The sequence below is a fragment of the Pollicipes pollicipes genome, unplaced genomic scaffold (assembly GCF_011947565.3).
Source record: "Pollicipes pollicipes isolate AB1234 unplaced genomic scaffold, Ppol_2.1 Scaffold_3447;HRSCAF=4054_pilon_pilon_pilon, whole genome shotgun sequence".
NCBI lineage: Eukaryota > Metazoa > Arthropoda > Thecostraca > Pollicipedomorpha > Pollicipedidae > Pollicipes > Pollicipes pollicipes.
The window spans coordinates 39,994,793-40,013,975 of NW_023596297.1; the positions used below are offsets into that span (position 1 = coordinate 39,994,793).

The following is a 19,183-nucleotide window of genomic DNA, read 5'->3' on the forward strand; positions in this document are numbered from 1 at the left end:
GCGTCCGCAGTGTTCGGCTTCAGGGGGAGGGGGGGGGGGGGGCGACAAAGGAGGGCCGCGGTCAGCTGTTGACCGCTGCACGGCAGCACCATAGCAATGAAGGCCGGCCGACAATGTCAGGCGCCGCGTCAATACGCCCCGACCGTGGTCCGGTGAGCCCCGGCGGCACGTCCAGGGCGGCACCGGCACGGCGGGAGGCGACGGACGCCGGCACGACACGGCCGCCGCCGTCTGGCTCCATCAGGGCACCACCCAACAACACGCAACAGCCACAACACATCACCAGACAACAGGTAAATGGTCTAAGTTCTAACGAGGCGCCGGCCAGGACACTCGCCGACCTGCTGCAGGAGCCGGACTGGGCGCGGCGTCCCGCCCCGTCCCACGCCGCGCGGCCGGCGTGCTGGGTCGGCCCGACCTCCCCCGCCGGGGGCCGCGGCTTCTGGCTACGGCTCGGCGCGGTCACCGTTCGTGGCGCTTGGTGCGGCAGCTATCCACGTCCAAGGCGTACTGGGACGGGCCGGGCCGCGTGATTCGCGCCGAGCCGAGACACTCGTCCCCGCGGTAGAACACGCCAAACTGAAGCACGAGGTCAGCCCAGGTCACACCCTGTTCACCGGAGCGGCCGGGGCGCTCCCGCAGTCCCAGTGCCACGCACAGGCTTAGACTGAACACTGACGCGTGCAGCCACATCAACGTGAGTGGGTTGAAACAATGGCTTTCATTCATTCATGATTTCCCACGGGCTTTGACGTTGACGAGTGCCGCACCGCGACAGCAGGCGCTGCCAGTGCCTGACGCGACCTGGCGTGCCTGACGCGAAAACACCCATTCCAGGTCGTTCCCGGCCCCTTACTGGTAATCCCTGACCGATTCCTGCGTCACGGCAAATCGTGGCGGACTGCCGCGCCGCCTCTGCCGTTCGACCTTCCAGCCGTGCACGATCAATGCCAGCTCGTGGCCGCGGGCATATGCAGCAACGTGCACCGCCGCAGTGGCCCTGGCGACCCCGCCCCACACAGCGGCCAGAACGTGCCCAGCGCAGGCCACAGGTCGGACGGCTCACAGGCACACCGGCGCACACCGCCTCTGGTCTCTGACGATGTTGACTGCAGGGGCAAAAGAAGCGGAAAGTCCCCCCCCCCCCCCCTCCACACACACATATACACAACACCCACCTGGCAAAGTGGTCTGCGTTAACGTCAGCCACACCAACACATCATCTGATGGGGGACCAGCACTATAGCCACACCAGCGCCTCACCTGATGGGGACCAGCACTATAGCCACACCAGTGCCTCACCTGATGGGATCAGCACCATAGCCACACCAGCGCCTCACCTGATGGGGGTCAGCCCCATAGCCACACCAGCACATCACCTGATGGGGATCAGCACCATAGCCACGCCAGCGCCTCACCCGATGGGACCAGCACCATAGCCACACCAGCGCCTCACCTGATGGGATCAGCACCATAGCCACACCAGCACCTCACCTGATGGGGACCAGCACTATAGCCACACCAGCGCCTCACCTGATGGGGTCAGCACCATGGCCACACCAGCACCTCACCTGATGGGACCAGCACCATAGCCACACCAGCGCCTCACCTGTCCGGGGGTGAGCGCCCGCAGAGGCTGCACCAGCGACACGGTCAGGTGGTCGACGCTGGGCGCGCGGTGCCAGGGGTTGTGCGCGCGACTGGTGACGGTGCATGGCACCAGCGACTCGGTGTGCTGGAACCTGGCGGGCCGAGCGGGGCGGGGCCGGCCGTGAGCGGCGCAGCACGAGCTGGACGGCTGGAGCCGAGCACCCATCCTCGGCAGACAGCCGACAGACACCCAGCAGTGCCACAAACCACTGGAGACGAGGCTGCTGGGCACACTCAAGCGCCGGCCCATAACGGCTCTGTAAGGGTACGTTCAGGCATCTGCACAATCGTACACTGGTGTTGCAAGTCATATATAGGTCACGTACTGAGGATATTCCACTGTTTTCATAATTGCCAGGTAGGTATGCCAAAAGTAAGCGATGGAAACTGAATAATTAACGCTAAAATTCCCCACGTGTTACCAGTAGTCAGTACGAGCCAAAGGCATCGGCACTGTGCAGCCCAGGGTCCGACCAACACTACACATGGGTCAATGTTTTCCCAGGAACTATCCGCGTCTGCGAGTGACCGCTGCAGCAGGGTACGTGTACCAGCGCCTGCGCAATGCACCAACAGCCGGGGTATTCCCAGCCCGGGCCGCTAACTCAGCCGCGGCGCATGGCGGTCATGGCCGCCTCCCTCGGACTCAGGACATACGGCTGAGCACTGGCACATTACACGCGCCCCGCACTGCACTGGAAGTCGGATCTGGACCGCGCAAGTCGCCTGGCGACCGGCCGCCAACAAACCCTTCAATTGTCCGCACCACCGATGTGCACCGGTCGGGCCAATCAGGTCCCGCTAACAAGTTCATTTGCGCGGGGTCTCCTTTCGGGTACGATACCGGCACCACTTCTATTGTTACCTGGCGAAGTCCTGTCCAGATGAACGCACCATGTTTAAAAAAGCGTGGGCTGCGTCGCGCACCTAGAGCAATTTCGAGCTGTGTCGAGAAGCCCAACAACGACTTGCACCGGACCATATAAGCCTCAGCCGGATCAGAGTAAAGTCCCTCGCCATCCTTTCGCCGTACTAGATGCGTCCCCCTCTGGCCGCCGGAGAAGCATCACTTCCCCTGTCTTTCCAATGAAACTCCAGGTAGTGCTCAAGCGTTTCGAAAACTCCCATAAGCGGCCCCTCCCTCCCCCCTCCCCCCCCCCCCTCCTCCTCCAGGCCGGTCATTAGTCCGCCTCCTCCCCCGGGTCCGTCATGGGTTCTGCCCCCTTCTGTGGGTCCGTTCCTGGCTCCGTCACCTCTTTCGTGACCGTCACCGGCCCTGTACCCCCTCTCGCCCCCCCCCCCCCCCCCTCCTCCGTGTCCGTCACCGGCTCTGCCTCCTCATAGGTCAACGTCACCGGCTCTGCCTCCTCATAGGTCAACGTCACCGGCTCTGCCCCCTCATAGGTCAACGTCATCGGCTCTGCCCCCTCATAGGTCAACGTCACCAGCTCTGCCCCCTCATAGGTCAACGTCACCGGCTCTGTCCCCTCCCCCTCCGTGTCCGTCACCAGCTCTGCCGCCTCCCCCGTCCCGTCACTGCTGCCGTTCGTCGCCGGTGTGACGGCCGTGGCCGGGTGCGTGACGCCGGTCCCATCAACGCCGCCGCCGGCGGCGACGGCCGGCCGGCACGCCACCGGCCGGCCGTCGGGCGTCAACACGGAGATCAATCGCCCGCCCAGGCGGTGGCTGGTGACGCACGCCAGCCGGGCCCGGTAACGACGCCGGTGGACCCGACCCGGAGCCGGCGCTGGTTAACGACACAAGGCGACGCCGGCGGCCCCACCAGAGGTCCCACCAGAGGTCCCGTCAGAGGTCCCGCCAGGGGTCCCCGGAGCCGGCGCCGGCTGACGGCACACGGCGACGTCAGCGGTCCCCCCAGAGGTCTCACCAGAGGTCCCACCAGAGGTCCCCGGAGCCGGTGCCGGCTGACGGCTCACGGCGACGTCAGCGGCCCCACCAGAGGTCTCACCAGAGGTCCCACCAGAGGTCCTCGGAGCCGGTGCCAGCTGACGGCCCACGGCGACGTCAGCAGCCCCGCCAGAGGTCCCGCCAGAGGTCCCACCAGAGGTCCCACCAGAGGTCCCACCTGAGGTCCGGAGCCGCCTCCCGCTGACGGGCACATGACCAACATTCTGTCTCGTTAGGCTTTTGGCTCGGAGTCGGGCTGAAGTCGCAATGAACGGATTTTGTCACAATCACAAGGGCAAAACAACGACACGCCCCCAACAAGGCGCGGGCGTAATCAATACACGTGACAATGGCCCCCTCAGTTAATCAAACAGAAAGCTCCGCTCACTTGAACGAACTCATTCAAAGGGATGAAAACAACCAGCTGTACCCAGCCCAATCGACTACTGTGCTCCTGAACCCAAGTGGCGAATGTAGGGATGAGCATCCCTCCACGATGATTTGGTGAACAGGTATCGATGACTTCAGTAATGACTATAGCTCTGGCCTTCCGTTATATATGGTGTTTACATTTTTTACAGCACTGGTCCTGCTCTACTTCTGGCTCTTTTTAAGCACACTCACACCACCACCTCTTAGCAGGGAGTGCCACGACCTGTTCTTCACGTTCTCTGGTATTACCGCGTGCTTTGTTCTCTTTGTTGCGTCGCTCGGATAGTGGGGGAGGGCACTCCTGGTTGTCCTTTCATGGGTGAAGGTTAAACAAGACAACGCAGGCGCAGCCCATAGCATACCGCACGGTTATTTTTTCCGTCCGAAACTGCTGGGGCGTTAATGACGACCACTTAGCCACGACAAAGCTGAACTGATTTGGTGCAAGATATCGTCCCCCGCCGACACGAACAAATGGATGTTCGTAACAAACAGATCCCAAGGGCTCCGAAATCGATAAGATAGGTCGCCTAGCGCCGGCACCCCACTCACGGGTGTCGGGAAGAGCGTCGCCTGCCTGGAGCCAGCGGCCCCCCTCTGTGTGTCGGGAGCGCGCCGTCTGCCTGCCGCCAGCGGCCTCCCTCAGGGTGACGGGAGCGCGCCGTCTGCCTGGCGCCGGCGACCCCCTCTGGGTGTCGGGAGCGCGCCGTCTGCCTGGCGCTGGTGGCCCTCTCTCCTCACGAGTGTCGGGAGGCGCGGAGGCGGTGCGGGGAGGACTCACTTGAACTGGCAGTCGAGCATGCCCCGGCTGTAGAGGTCGTCGGGCGGACTGTGGATCCAGTGCGGCTGGCCGGCCTGCACGGTCGACGAGAACAGTGCCGGGTGGTCGTGGACCCGGTGCCTGCGCGCGCGGTATTGACATCGGTCAGGCGGGAGCTCAGGTCATGCCGGGACGGCACCGGTCAGTATCGCCGGCTACGTAAGGTCACCGCGGGTCAGACGGCGAGCATCCCGGCCCCACGCCGACCTGCGGTAATACTGACGCATGCGGAACATTACAAAGGGGCGACGCAGGCATCACACAACACATGCCAAGGAACATTAACGCCATGTTACAAGGGGCATAGCGCATACGCAGATGCAGCATGCGCATATTTAGACCACGCGGGGATAGGGTAAGGACGCTGCATAAAATGCGGAGGCACGATAGATAGCTCGCACACGGACCCTGCCGTGGTTTAATGCCAACTCATAGCGCGGAAGGGTGTCCTAGCCACACGCCGTCTGCTACTGGAGGGGAGCGACGACCAACATCTGCGTGCAGGAATGACGTGGTCAAGCAGCGCAGCTGCCAGCCATCTGACACGGTCACGGCCACACGCAGCGCGAGGCATCGGGGCTTGAATGCAGGAGCTCCTTAGCGGAGCAGTCACAAGTCCGGGTCAGTGGTACGGTAAATCCGAGCTAACGGCGAGCGCCCACAAACTGAGATCGGGGCTTGAATGCAGAGCTCCTTAGCAGAGCAGTCACAAGTCCGGGTCAGTGATACGGTAACTCCGAGCTAACAGCGAGCGCCGACCGACTGAGGGCTGTTTGAACGCCCGCGGCTGACTACCAGAGATCATTTGACATCAGATCATATTACTGCAACCAATAATGGACGATGATACTTCCAGATCTACGCCATGGTCCATTGCATCGAAACACAGCAACATTATGTATGTAGGATAAGCATCAACCAGCTAATCACAGCCCATCAAGTTCGCAATCCAACTAATACTCACAAAACGACAAAAGGCATTCAGTCAACTGCGCGAGCTAGAACAAAGCATGCCTACCAGAACCACCCGTCCTGCCCAGGCCGTGACGGCCAGCATGACTACCCTATCCTGCCCCAGGCCGTGACGGTCAGTATGACTACCCTATCCTGCCCAAGGCCGTGACGGTCAGCATGACTACCCTATCCTGCCCCAGGCCGTGACGGTCAGTATGACTACCCTATCCTGCCCAAGGCCGTGACGGTCAGCATGACTACCCTATCCTGCCCCAGGCCGTGACGGTCAGTATGACTACCCTATCCTGCCCAAGGCCGTGACGGTCAGCATGACTACCCTATCCTGCCCCAGGCCGTGACGGTCAGTATGACTACCCTATCCTGCCCCAGGCCGTGACGGTCAGTATGACTACCCTACTTCTGCCCAGGGCCGTGACGGCCAGCGTGATTACCCTATTCTGCCCAAGGCCGTACGGCCAGCGTTGCTCTGGCCGCGGGGTAGCCGCATCAACGGTAGCCCTTACCACCAAGATGTCTCCCGAGTCCGCCAGCTTCTCAACGACGAAGTAGGCGTCGCGCAGGCCGGCGATGTTACAGCGCTGGCCGATTGTCCACTGGTGGATCCCATTGTGCCGTCCAACCACCTCACGCGTCTCCAGGTCCACGAAATTGCCCGGTCGCGGGTCCACGTACTGAACACCAGGTGTGAACACATGTCAATGGGCAGCGCGAGCGACCACGTCACCACCAGTCATCGGGACGTGCGGTGCCGATGCGCGGGCCCACGTACTGAACACCAGGTGTGAACACATGTCAATGGGCAGCGCGAGCGACCACGTCACCACCAGTCATCGGGACGTGCGGTGCCGATGCGCGGGTCCACGTACCGGGGACGGACCCGCCGACGCCACCAGCCGCCCGACGCCGGTCCTTCATCGACATTTTATTAGTTCCATGGACAATACCTAGTTTCTGAACATGGTCGATATAGAGTCGAAATCCAAAACAGTCACCAACTGCGGCACCTGGCTGTGCGGAGGTGAGATCTGACTCGCCTTCCACACCAGCGGTCGTTTTACGCCGTAAGATAGTCAGTGTCTCAGAATTGCCGTCTTTGAATTCCTTGCCCCTCCCCCTCCATTGGCTATGAGGACCCCTGATTCGACTTGGCCTCCCCCCATCCGGACGAAAATCTGCCTACGCCACCGCGATAACACAGCTGCTATTCACCTGACGTCCGATTGGCCAAGAAAGAACGCGACATTTTGAGCTCTGCCTGTAAGCACGCTGAGCTAACTTGCAGCTCTCAGAAACACGCCCCAAATACGGCAGCTGCCTGATGAAATCAGCAACAAAGAACGTAATTCCAACAGTGGTACAGCGCAGCGCAGGTTGGTGATGATCTGGGATTTTAGGGCACGTCGACATCGCACGGCATGTTGCGCCCATCGCTTTTTATTGCTGCGTATTGCTGCGTTATTGCATCGGCTTTTTATGGCTGCGTAATGTTTTACCCAGCAAGGATGTAAACACAGCTGAAAACTTGACGCCCCTCAGAAACAGAAGAAGCTGGCTTGAGTGCAACAATGAAGAGTCACCTCCCAGTTTATCGCGACTGAAAAGTCGATGCCCTTCAGAAAAACAAGCTGGCTTGAGTGCAACAAAGAAGAGTCACCTCCCAGTTTATCGCGACTGAAAAGTTGATGCCCCTCAGAAAAAGAAGCTGGCTTGAGTGCAACAAAAGAAAGAGTCACTCCTCCCCGGTTCATCGCGACTGTGAAAGTTGATGCCCTCAGAAAAGAAGCTGGCTTGAGTAGGCAACAAAGAAGAGCCCTCACCTCCAAGTTTATCGCGACTGAAAAGTTGATGCCCCTCAGAAAAAGAAGCTGGCTTGAGTGCAACAAAAGAAAGAGTCACCTCCCAGTTTATCGCGACTGAAAAGTCGATGCCCCCCAGAAAAAGAAGCTGGCTTGAGTGCAACAAAGAAGAGTCCCTCCCAGTTCATCGCGACTGAAAAGTTGATGCCCCTCAGAAAAAGAAGCTGGCTTGAGTGCAACAAAGAAGAGTCACCTCCCAGTTTATCGCGACTGAAAAGTTGATGCCCCTCAGAAAAAGAAGCTGGCTTGAGTGCAACAAAGAAGAGTCACCTCCCAGTTTATCGCGACTGAAAAGTTGATGCCCCTCAGAAAAAGAAGCTGGCTTGAGTGCAACAAAGAAGAGTCACCTCCCAGTATAGCGCAACAAGTCAAACATAACACCTGCCGCCCAAAATGACGCAGTCCTTCTCTGAAATGTGAACGGGAGTGGAGCACACGGGAAGCTGTCAACGATGCACCACATTAAGGGCACTGAGGTCTCACGCCGCCACACAAGACGCCATGTGTCGCGTGTGTATGACCCATTCGCAGACGGCACGGAGCAGCCTCCTCACACCTCAAGGCTCGTGAGCTAGACAGCCAAAGGCTCAACATCGGCTTCATCCTCCCTAGCTTGGTGCTGCTTTCGTCTTCCCGGTAGCGTTGCCATTTTCTTTTTAAATAAGCTATGATGGCTGGGTGGAAGTTCCCAGCTGGCAGAGGACAGGAATGTGTGCCAGGCGCACGAGTGCCCCGTTTTGCGGCAGCCTCCGTAAGCTCGTTGCCCAGTTTCCCTACATGGCTTGGAAGCACTACAGTTTTGCCCATGCCGATCAACCATGTCAAACGAGTTAAAATGTCCTTTAAAAAAGGACATGAGGGTAAATTGCCTTGGGAGCCATGAGCCTGCTGAGGGAGTCAGATAAGACCAAGTGTCGGTCGCCATAAGCGACGTCAATATAGCAATGTGCTCTAATGATAGCAACACTGCGGTGTGAACAGAGGCGTGTTGTGGCAGCGAGAATGAACGAGTGGCACGGCCACACACGAACACGAAGCCAACACCCCACCCAGCCCTGTGTCCCTTAGTAAAGGCCGTTACATACCCCTGGCATGACGAGACAAGCTCCAGCGCCCTAGCCCTCTAGCCAAACGTGATCACACTTGGTGCACATAGTTCCCAAGAGGGTGTTCTCAGGTGACTTGACCTGAGCACTCCCTTCGACCTGAAACCACTCTCTCGGAATAGCTCCTGGACCTGAACCGAAAATGGCACAACGCGTAATCTCCGATCGTCTCTGTACTCTCGTTACACGTCGTGGAGAGACTGCCGGGTAGGTGGGGTGTTTTGAGAACTGCGCCAGCTCACCCGCATGAAAGTTGCCTTTACCAGAATGCGCATGAAAATTGCCTTTACCAGAATGCTTGCACCTGGAGACGTTCTGGACACACCGGTCGCTATGCGCACTGCTATGTGATATATGGTGTCTAAACGACGTTTGAAAGTGGGTGCACGGCCTCATGTAAAACATCCAAAGTCAAATTTAGATCTAACCAATGAACGGTACAGCAATAAAAGCACTGCCCGATCTGCTCCACAGGATGTTCGTGCCACGCATTTCAAGATGTTTGATGTCTTCAAACACTCGTCAGCAGAATGATAAGATGGTCCCTGTAGGCGAAACACTCATCAAAGCTTAACCCCAAGAACCGTGTCAGCGTATTGCAAGGGATCGGCTGTCCATAAAGCTTAAGCGTCATGTCAGGACACTGACGCCGGTGTCGACAGAAGTGGATGGAAACTGTCTTCGAGGTCGAGAACCGTAAACCGTTGAGCGAGCTCTACCTTTCTAAGTCACAGCCAACTGCAACTGGCGCGACATGGATGCTGTCGTGGCAAAGCCGCACCATCAACATTAACGAAAAGCGAGCGACCAACCGCCTGTAGAAGACTGTCCCGACATCATCAGTCATGATCGCAAAAAACGCTACAAATTCGAGCTGGCGGCGGCCGGCTGGGAGCGCGCCACACGAGCAGTCGCCATGGAAACCAGGCGCAGTCGGACGCTGCGGTCTGGTCGACGGAGCGCGCGGCCTGACGCAGCCAGGCCGCCGGGCGTCCATCACGGCCACGGCGGCCGACACCCCCGGGGTCGGTGGGTTTGCTATCGACCCCGTCCGACCCGGCAGTGCAGCGTGACCGGCACACACTACTGCTGGGCCCCAAACGGTTCAGCATGGTCTGGCCATACACCACGCCAGCCGGCGGACGCGGAGACGGATCAAAATGGGGCGGGCGGTGCGCATGACCTCTGTCTGAAAACTGCTTATGCTTTGACGACTGGACATCACACATTAGTATCATCGAGTACCAGCCATCACACAGCACGGGACGTCTGTATTTCAATAAACCCAAAATCGAGGTTACCAACAATTTCGAGTACAGTTCTCCAGATTTTCGACCTCCCGCCGATGTATTAAGTGTTTTTGTAACGGATGAATAGGTGTCACGTCACGCTTTTCGAGCCGCCTCAAAAACCTGCACCCACAACCAATCACTATCAAAGCAGAACAACATACACCGTTTATACCCGGTTACTTTCAATATATACCCACTCAGCACCCAATGTCAATCGCCGGTCGAATGGCCATCATCAGCGGCGATGTCCCAGCCAAGGCCGGCCGCCACCGTCAACCATCGCAAGGTGACCGGCTGTAGCGCAGTCTGGCTAGTGCAGGCCGCATTACCGGACGTCCCGCAGCAGCTCGATGCATGCATTAGCTGCGCAAACCCATCACAACGACCGGTAATGCGGCCTACAGTGGTTACTATCGGCCAGGCATCTGCCCACTGCAGCTACGACTACTTCCAGCTTTGTACAGCATTGCATGCATGAAAAACACTGCCCCTGCCCGGCCCCCAGTCTTTCTATGGTAGTTATTTTTACTTCCACCTCATAGCAAAGTACCACGACCCGCTATTTCACGTATTCTGGCGCTGCGATGGCGTTTACTGCGCCACTGGTGCAGTGGGATGGACAGTCCTCGTCTGTTCATGCGTGACGGTTAGACGAAAAAAATCCGCGCTAGAAGATATGCTTTAAAAAATAACATGAGCCACCGCTGAGGCTTTGGTGAGTGCTAGGGTAAAAGATTTAACCCAAGCATGAAGAAACTGAAAAAGCCGGGTGTTTTTATCACGACGAAAAAGCATATCCGCTAGACCATGTCAAGCTTTTATAGCACATTCAAAGAAGGTGATGTGACTCTCAACGTGTTTCTTAATTAAGACACCGACGACAGGACAAGTCAATGCCGGAAATGTGTCGTTTGTATCAGCAAGGAATGGATGGGTTAGTGTTCTACCTATTTGACATTGGCAGCACGACACTGCAAGATCTGTTTATGATCTGTAATAACAAAACAGCATCAAATGCATAACACAAAAACAAAGGCAAGCTGCAGCACGGAAGGGTCAACAGGGAGACGGAACAATACCCCGGGTTTGCTCATGTTTCAACATCATCTTAAAATGCATACAAGACTCACAGGTTGCCATGCCAAATGGCCATCGAAAGCCACATACTAATGATAACCAACAGACCACAGATTAGCGCCAGCGGTGGTGATATAGTTATGATAATGATAGTTGAGTATGTAACATAAAAGAGTACAAGCAGGCGAACACGTAAATGTACAAAATAAAATGTTCTCGGTAGCAGATATTTACCAGCTGGGCCGTTTTAGACTATCCACGAAGGGCATGAAAAGAAAAACACATTTCATTTAACAGTGTCAGCAATACCGGGTTTTGCTTCAAATGGGGAACTGGAGTACCTGAATGCACCGTAACATAATACAGAACCTTCTCCAGATATTTTGTTTTAAAAAAAAAACACACTGTGCCTGAAACATTACTGGTGCCTCGGCAATATAATGTTTATCGTCAGAGCCGAGCGCCTCACCGCTCTGAACGCCTCTCTCACTGATCACCCGATTAAAATACTAATGCATCATTGTCTTATTGATCACCCGATTCCGACACCAACACATAACTAATCACCAGACGAGACCAAATATACTTTAATGGGCAAATAAAATATTCTGCTGTTGTATATGTACCACCACAGAACAACTGCTTGTGTGCCAACAACCAGCAGATTTAAGACCAATACAAGCTCACAATCTCTCCCAGTGCAGTGTTCAGCTAACTTGCTGAAACTGCTCACAATCCCGGCATCTGATGGCCGATGCCGATCAACACGTTTGCATGACGGTCTGTGCGCCGACGATTTTCGGCACTGGCCCACTGACATCCTGCATACCGACGGATACACCCGCAGGATGTCAATGACTGCTACGTACCCAGCGCGCGGGCGAAGCCGCTGTGAGCCACTGACGTTACACCGAACCCAGTCCGCCGCGGCGCTGCACGAATCGAGGCGTCTGACGCCAGCCTGCCGTCTCCCTCGGGACAACCTGCGGCCTGTCCCATCACCCACCTGCGGCCTGTCCCATCACCCACCTGCGGCCTGTCCCATCGCCCACCTGCGGCCTGTCCCATCACCCACCTGCGGCCTGTACCATCCCCCACCAGCAGTCTGTCCCATCACCCACCTGCGGCCTGTCCCATCACCCACCTGCGCAATGAACTCGCCGAAGTCACGCTTGCCGATGAAGCAGATGCCCATGGACTCTTTTTTGGCGGCAATGCGCTGCAGCCCCGCACTCCGGGCAACCTTCTTCACGACGTCCTTGGTGAACTCCCCTGAGGCGGAAGGGCCAGCCGTCACGTAAGGGGACGCCGTGCAAGTTAGGACGGGCGGGGGGGGGGGGGTCGGCTCAGTGGGCATCCACCACTCTCACGGTCCCCCACCGAGACTGGCTAACTCCGGTAGACAGCAGCGAGCGGAAGCGAATCGCGTGGAGCGAAAGCGACAGAGATGGAGCCGTCGGCACCGCACACATAGCCACCTCCGTCGGCAGGGCTCAGAAAGGGAGAGAGCCGGCCGCCGACACCACACGCAGCCACCTCCGTCAGCAGGGCTCGGAAAGGGAAGGAGCCGCCAGCACTACACACAGCCACCTCCGTCAGTAGGGCTCGGAGGGAGAGAGCCGCCGGCACCACAAAGGGGCCACCAGCGGGGATTGCTCGGCAGCCCAGCCCCATCACACCCGACCCTGGGGACGCTGGCGCCCGGTCGGCCCTCGTGCTGGGGGCGGGACGCCCACCCACGGCGGCGGCAGCCAGCTCACCCAGCGGAAACATGGTGCGGCGCAGCGCCTTCTGCGGCACCTGCGACAGGAAGAACGTCTGGTCCTTGTGCCGGTCCACCGCTCGCAGCAGGCGCACCGCTGCCGCAGCCCAGCACAGCGGAGTCAACCCTCGGCCCCACAAGCTCGCCGTCCACCCCGGCGGGCGACTCAGGCCGCGTTGGCGGAGGCCCGGACGGTGCAGCAGATGGGGTCGCTGCTAGCAGTACGGCTTTGCCAGCAAGGATGCCGAGGGGCATCGCTGATCTCATCTAATGCACAAGTGCATTTCTGAGAGTTCATGACACGACATGTACTGTGGTAAAACAAAATATCGTACACGACACATACCTGGCATGTAAGAACTGCTTAAACTGTAGCTGGGAGCCATGATCTAGCCTACTTGGCGGCGAGCGCCGCAGCATTCCCTGACCGGCACTGCGTAATACACTCAGCAAGCTATGATGAACACACGTCGGCGCGGGCTAACGCACTCCGCCAGCTATGATGAACACATACAACAAAAAAAACATCAAACACGCATGGGTTCTTGTCATTGATGCTTCTAGGAAACTGGTCTCTCTGACATGTACTGGAGGACTGTTGTGAGGTAGTCCGACTCACATCTCTCCTTGGCCTCGGTGAGGTCCTCGCCGGCGGAGGTGCGAGCGTAGTGGCCGGTTGCTAGGGCGTCGGCGCCCACCGCGTGGCGCGCGTGCTCGTACAGGGCCGTGAACTTGATGTGCCGGTTACACAAGATGTCTGGATTGGGCGTAAAGCCCGTCTCGTAATCCCGGATCATCTCGCTGCGGGAGAGGTGGACGTTACTCGTAATCCCGGATCACCTTGCTGCGGGAGAGATGGGAGGTACTCGTAATCTCAGACCGTCTCGCTGCGGGAGAGATGGGCGTTACTCGTAATCCCGGATCATCTTGCTGCGGGAGAGATGGGAGGTACTCGTAATCCCAGACCGTCTCGCTGCGGGAGAGGTGGGCGTTACTCGTAATCCCGGATCATCTTGCTGCGGGAGAGATGGGAGGTACTCGTAATCCCAGACCGTCTCGCTGCGGGAGAGGTGGGCGTTACTCGTAATCCCGGATCATCTTGCTGCGGGAGAGATGGACGGTACTCGTAATCCCAGACCGTCTCGCTGCGGGAGAGATGGACGTTACTCGTAATCCCGGATCATCTCGCTGTGGGAGAGGTGGGCGGTACCCGTAGTCCCGGATCATCTAGCTGTGGGAAAAGTGGACAGTACCCGTAATCCTGGACCATCTTGCTGCGGGAGAGGTGGGCGATACCCCTAATCCCGGATCATCCCGCTGCGGGAGAGATGGACGTTACTCGTAATCCCGGATCATCTCGCTGTGGGAGAGGCGGGCGGTACCCGTAGTCCCGGATCATCTAGCTATGGGAAAAGTGGACAGTACCCGTAATCCTGGACCATCTTGCTGCGGGAGAGGTGGGCGATACCCCTTAATCCCGGATCATCCCGCTGCGGGAGAGATGGACGGTACTCGTATTCCCGGATTATCTCGCTACGGGAGAGGCGGGCGGTACTTCTAATCCCGGATCATCTCGCTGCGGGAGAGATGGGAGGTACTCGTAATCCCAGACCGTCTCGCTGCGGGAGAGGTGGACGGTACTCGTAATCCCGGACCGTCTCGCAGCGGGAGAGGTGGGCGGGACGTCCGGAGACCGGCCGAGTGTCGGACACGCTGGCCTCTGCTCCATCGCGTCAACGGAATTGACCTGGCATCACAACGGGGGTGCAATAGACGAGGTGACTGTCATGAGCCAACGGGGGTTCTGAGCTGTGCTATGCTATGGAAGTTTCGTGCCGTTCAAGGGAATCTGATGAAACCTTCTGGGATGATATGATTACAAACACCCTACACCTACATTTTCAAGGTCATTCGACCCATAAACGCATCGAAAAAAGGAGACAGATGTCTGATACAAGTGACGCATCATGATGCATCCAAATGTGGCTCCACATTAACACATAGCATAGCAGTTTGTCAATCACAGCTATGTTATTTTCTCTAACTGCCAATGACAGCATTTGTATATTACTAAATCAGTATGTATTGTCTGCATAGGTCGTGACTGAAATCCCAGAAACAGATACACAGAGTATGTTGTCATTCAGCACATAGACTCATGACAACCTGAGTGCTCACAGACAGGACACGGATCACCACCGCTGCACCTGACACTGCTCGCCCACAATAAGAGCCAGAGTGCAACCCCTCTCCACTTTCGCGAGACCATTTCTTCACGCAGTGTTCGGGCCGGCGACAGATTGCAACAAGGGTATCACATTATCGAGCGTGCAGTTCGCCAGCCCTTTGTTCATGCTATCTACTTACAAAAGACAGGTGCGGCGCCACACAGACAAGCTACACAAAAAAGCAGCAAGTAAAGAGATAAGCAAGGCATGCAGTCCGGGAGGCACAGCACTGTCCGACCGCGCAGCAGGAGGCCCCAGCAGGAAAACCGCGGCCCGAGGCTGTCCGTCCCAGATGGTAGCCTCCAACAGACAGCCTCATCACAGCCTCTGGCCTCCTGTCGCTTCCTCCCATCAGCATTACCTGAACACCTCGTTCCAGTACTCTTTGACGAAGTTGACCTCCTGGAAGGGGATCTGCAGCTGGTGGCAGACCCAGGCGGCGTCCTCGGCGTCCTGGTCGGCGCGGCACACGCCCTGCTCGTCTCGCACGTCCCAGTTGCGCATGAAGAACCCGAGCACCTCGTACCCTGCCGCAGGCGCGGAAACCAGCTTCATACCCGTCCGTCAGAGGTGCTGCTGCACACTGAGTGGCTTGAGTAATCAGGATTATGATTGGGACATAAACATTTCACTCCTCAGGAAACTTTTGATGACTGTTCTCAAAATGGACTGCAACCCAAGCGACTTCCGGGTCATTGGTAACAAGAAATAGCACGACTGTCATGCTCATCTCCTGCTCTAATGACATCAGCTGGGCATTAGCATAGCGCCCGAGCCCCCTGCTCACCCCTCCGCTTCAGCAGAAGTGCAGCCACGCTGCTGTCCACCCCGCCAGACATGGCGCACACCACACGCCGTATGTGCCGCCCCATCTGCAGACAGGGAGCACCATCACATGTCTGACATGAACACAACATAGCTTTTTCAGATTTAATCCGAGCCTTTTGAATGGATGAATTTCCGCGATCAGAGCTGAAGCTAGGCAGAGCTCATTATATAAGCCCTGGTCACTAGCATCCGACCACACAATTCCAGGTTGACAGCCGGATTTGGAAGTGAAAGTTTTATGTGATGCAGTGCTCAGCCAGCCCGTCCTACCCTCCGAGGTCACCTGACATTTAATGTGTTGGCTCCCACCAGCCTCGGACTAGCCACCTGTCTCGGGCAAATAGCAACCACCTTAAGTGGCTTGAGAGCACCTAAGGTGACCCAAATCTACCCTGTCACAGGCAAATTGATCAGAGGGCAGGTGCTCTAATCAAATGAGCCATCGCCAACAGGACAGACAAAGGATGACACATGGATGACAATAGGACAATAAGAGGTGCATGCATATCATGCATGCACCTTCCTGTCTGCTGACAGGGAAAGATCATGGACATCTGACATAAGACATACCTGACACTGCTAACTATGCCAAGCTACAAGTTCCATTAAAAATCTGAAGTTGTTTAGCGGACAGCTCAAAAGCTACAGGCTGCACCAATCTGATCACCATACTGAGCCCACCAGTACTGAAGAAGCTCTGATACAAGTCTTTATAAGGCATTCTAAAAAATCAAGTTGCATAGTATGTGCACATGAACAGCTTCTGGATGAAGTTCAACCAAATGATGCACAAAGCCACATGTCCATTGTGAACTATGGAGAACTATTTTGTGGGGGAATACTCCAAGCATCAGTTATCTTCCTAGTGCAATGATGTTTGAAAGTAGCCAATAAATCCTCACATTGCACATTCCAGGTCTCATGAATGCAAGGAACAACAAGAGATCAGAGCATACAAATGGCTCATGCATCCATACTTTCACAGACATTAGGAAACCACACCTTGGGATGTGTGGGAAAGTCTCTGACCCTAGTATGGTTTGAGAGCATGATGATACAATGTGAGACAACTGCACAAAAGCTAGACTGCCTCAAATATGCTCACAGCTAACCAGGTAAGATGCCTCTATAACATCTGGCTGATGCAATGGCCCCTGAAGACATTCAGTGCTCCAACACAATTTATTGAGCAGTAAGTGCTTGTGATGATAAATGTACTGCTACACCAAAAGCACAACTGTTTATAAGACAACCAGTATACCCTGTATCCCAGGCACACTTTAAGCTGTCTAATGTCATTAGGCTATTAGGGGCACACTACAATACCCTAATTTGAACAGACAATAGACCAGAACTATTGGTAAGATACTGGATTAATAGATAGCAGGGCCAAAATGCCAAAACACTCCAGCTTGGAAAGACTGGCTGCCTACAGACACATTGGCTTTCAGGTCACACAAAAGACAGTATAAGCTATGTCATGCTTTTAAAGGAATTATACCACTTCTATTCACACTAGCAGTGGTGGATGGCAAGTACTGTGTGCTGCTGAGTGCTGATGCATTCCTGCACATGCCTATTACAATTAACTATCTGCAACATCAGAACTTGCCATCAGGTTGTGGCCTTGACATAACTAAAACTGATTTATTTACTTGAAGTTGCAAGACCCAGGAACTTTCTGCTGTAACTGGATAGAAGACCCAAATTATCACCCTCTTGGTACACGGTTGTTTCCTTTGTGCTTCCCCACCACAATCTCAATGTAGTTTTGCATCCACGCTAATGACTGTGCCTGTGACTGGGCCGTCCAAGATCTTCATGGGTCCTGGCCTGACTGATCAATGGCATGGCATGGTGGCTAGTTACCTAAGCATTTTTAAATGTTCCTCTGCCACCATAACCATCATGAAAGGAATGCTGGAGGCTTTGGCATTTATATTACTACTAGACATATTAATGCATAATAATCACCAATTTAATACAGGAGCCACACTGAAAAACATTTTGCCATACACTCAACATGTCCTGTGTACCAGTGATATCAGAACCATTTTGGAGCATTTAAATGTCACTTCATGGTCTGGCACAGTGGGTGTCATTTTTGCATAATGAAAAGAGGCACTCCCTCCTAAGGCATACCGACAAACATTCAAATGATAACACCCCTTGCCATCCACCAATGCTGCAAGTGCATCATATGTGCGTAAGCACGACACATCCTTCACCAATAGCATAATGAAGATCAAAAGGAATAAATACCTCGTCCTTTTCAGATATGCTGGTGGCTACCTCTGTTTAGTCTCCATTACGTAACGGTACTATCTTACCCTGCCTCCCCTCCTTTTCAAGCAGCCAAGTGAACGCCAAGACCCGGGACCCGCCACAGCTCTGGCAGCCTACAGTCGCTAAGGATCAAGAAAAACAATGATCATAGTGGCTGCGCGGTCATTTAGGAAACCAAAACTAGCAAAAGCCAAAAAAAAAAAACACGAATCGACGCAATGTTAAGGTGAAACTACTGAATCAAGGCAAACTCGCGCTATCAATCACGAGTGGCACAAAAAGTACAAAAACACAAAGCAGTATTTTTCCATGGCGCATGGCCATGGTTCTACAAAAGTTTATATTACGTCGGATTGTCACAAACGGATCAGCCTTGCCCAGCACTGCTACAGGACAGCAATGCTTTTCGGTTAACTCAAGGCTGTATAACAACTTAAGTGAGCTTGAGGGTGAAGCTTAAGTTCGCCTGTCTTTACATGAACAATTTGTACAGGAATGAGCCTTTTAAAGCAGAAAACAGCGTCCATGACAATCAAACAGCCGTGTTCTATCGCCTTAACTTGTAGGCAGTGTGTATACCCCCCCCCCAAAAAAAAACGGAGTGCGGATACGCACCGGGCTTATACACCCTCAAAAAAATCTTTCAGATGGTTGGACGTGTCAATCACACGCGGATTGGCAGTCTTGGAGGGAAGCAAGTACAAAAATGCAGAGTCCCGTGCGAAAAGTCGGCTCTATGCGTGAAAGACATCAAACGATCACGAAATCCATCAACTTACCCTGAACCGGTCCTATTCTGATGACGAATTTTCGGTCGCCGGGCTCGCATCTCCAGTGGTTCGATGGCTAGCGTGCTGGTCTCGCACGCGGTAAGCCCGGGTTCAAATCTCGACGACGGCCGCTGCTAAATGGGTGGCTTCATGGTCTATCGGCGTGGCGTGATGACGTCAACTCGCTTCATTT

At 55.5% G+C, this 19,183-nt stretch overlaps 1 protein-coding gene across 1 annotated transcript; it reads right to left on the bottom strand.

The window, feature by feature from the left end:
- Positions 1 to 462: 462 nt before the first annotated feature.
- LOC119092543 (mitochondrial tRNA-specific 2-thiouridylase 1) lies at positions 463 to 18,222 on the bottom strand. Its single transcript, XM_037215502.1, is given in 11 exon segments — positions 463 to 579; positions 1,610 to 1,652; positions 1,654 to 1,742; positions 4,772 to 4,891; positions 6,289 to 6,456; positions 12,261 to 12,388; positions 12,877 to 12,975; positions 13,498 to 13,679; positions 15,468 to 15,633; positions 15,894 to 15,978; positions 18,197 to 18,222. Coding segments are annotated over 10 exon segments (1,197 nt in total). The 5' UTR covers positions 18,197 to 18,222.
- Positions 18,223 to 19,183: the final 961 nt, after the last annotated feature.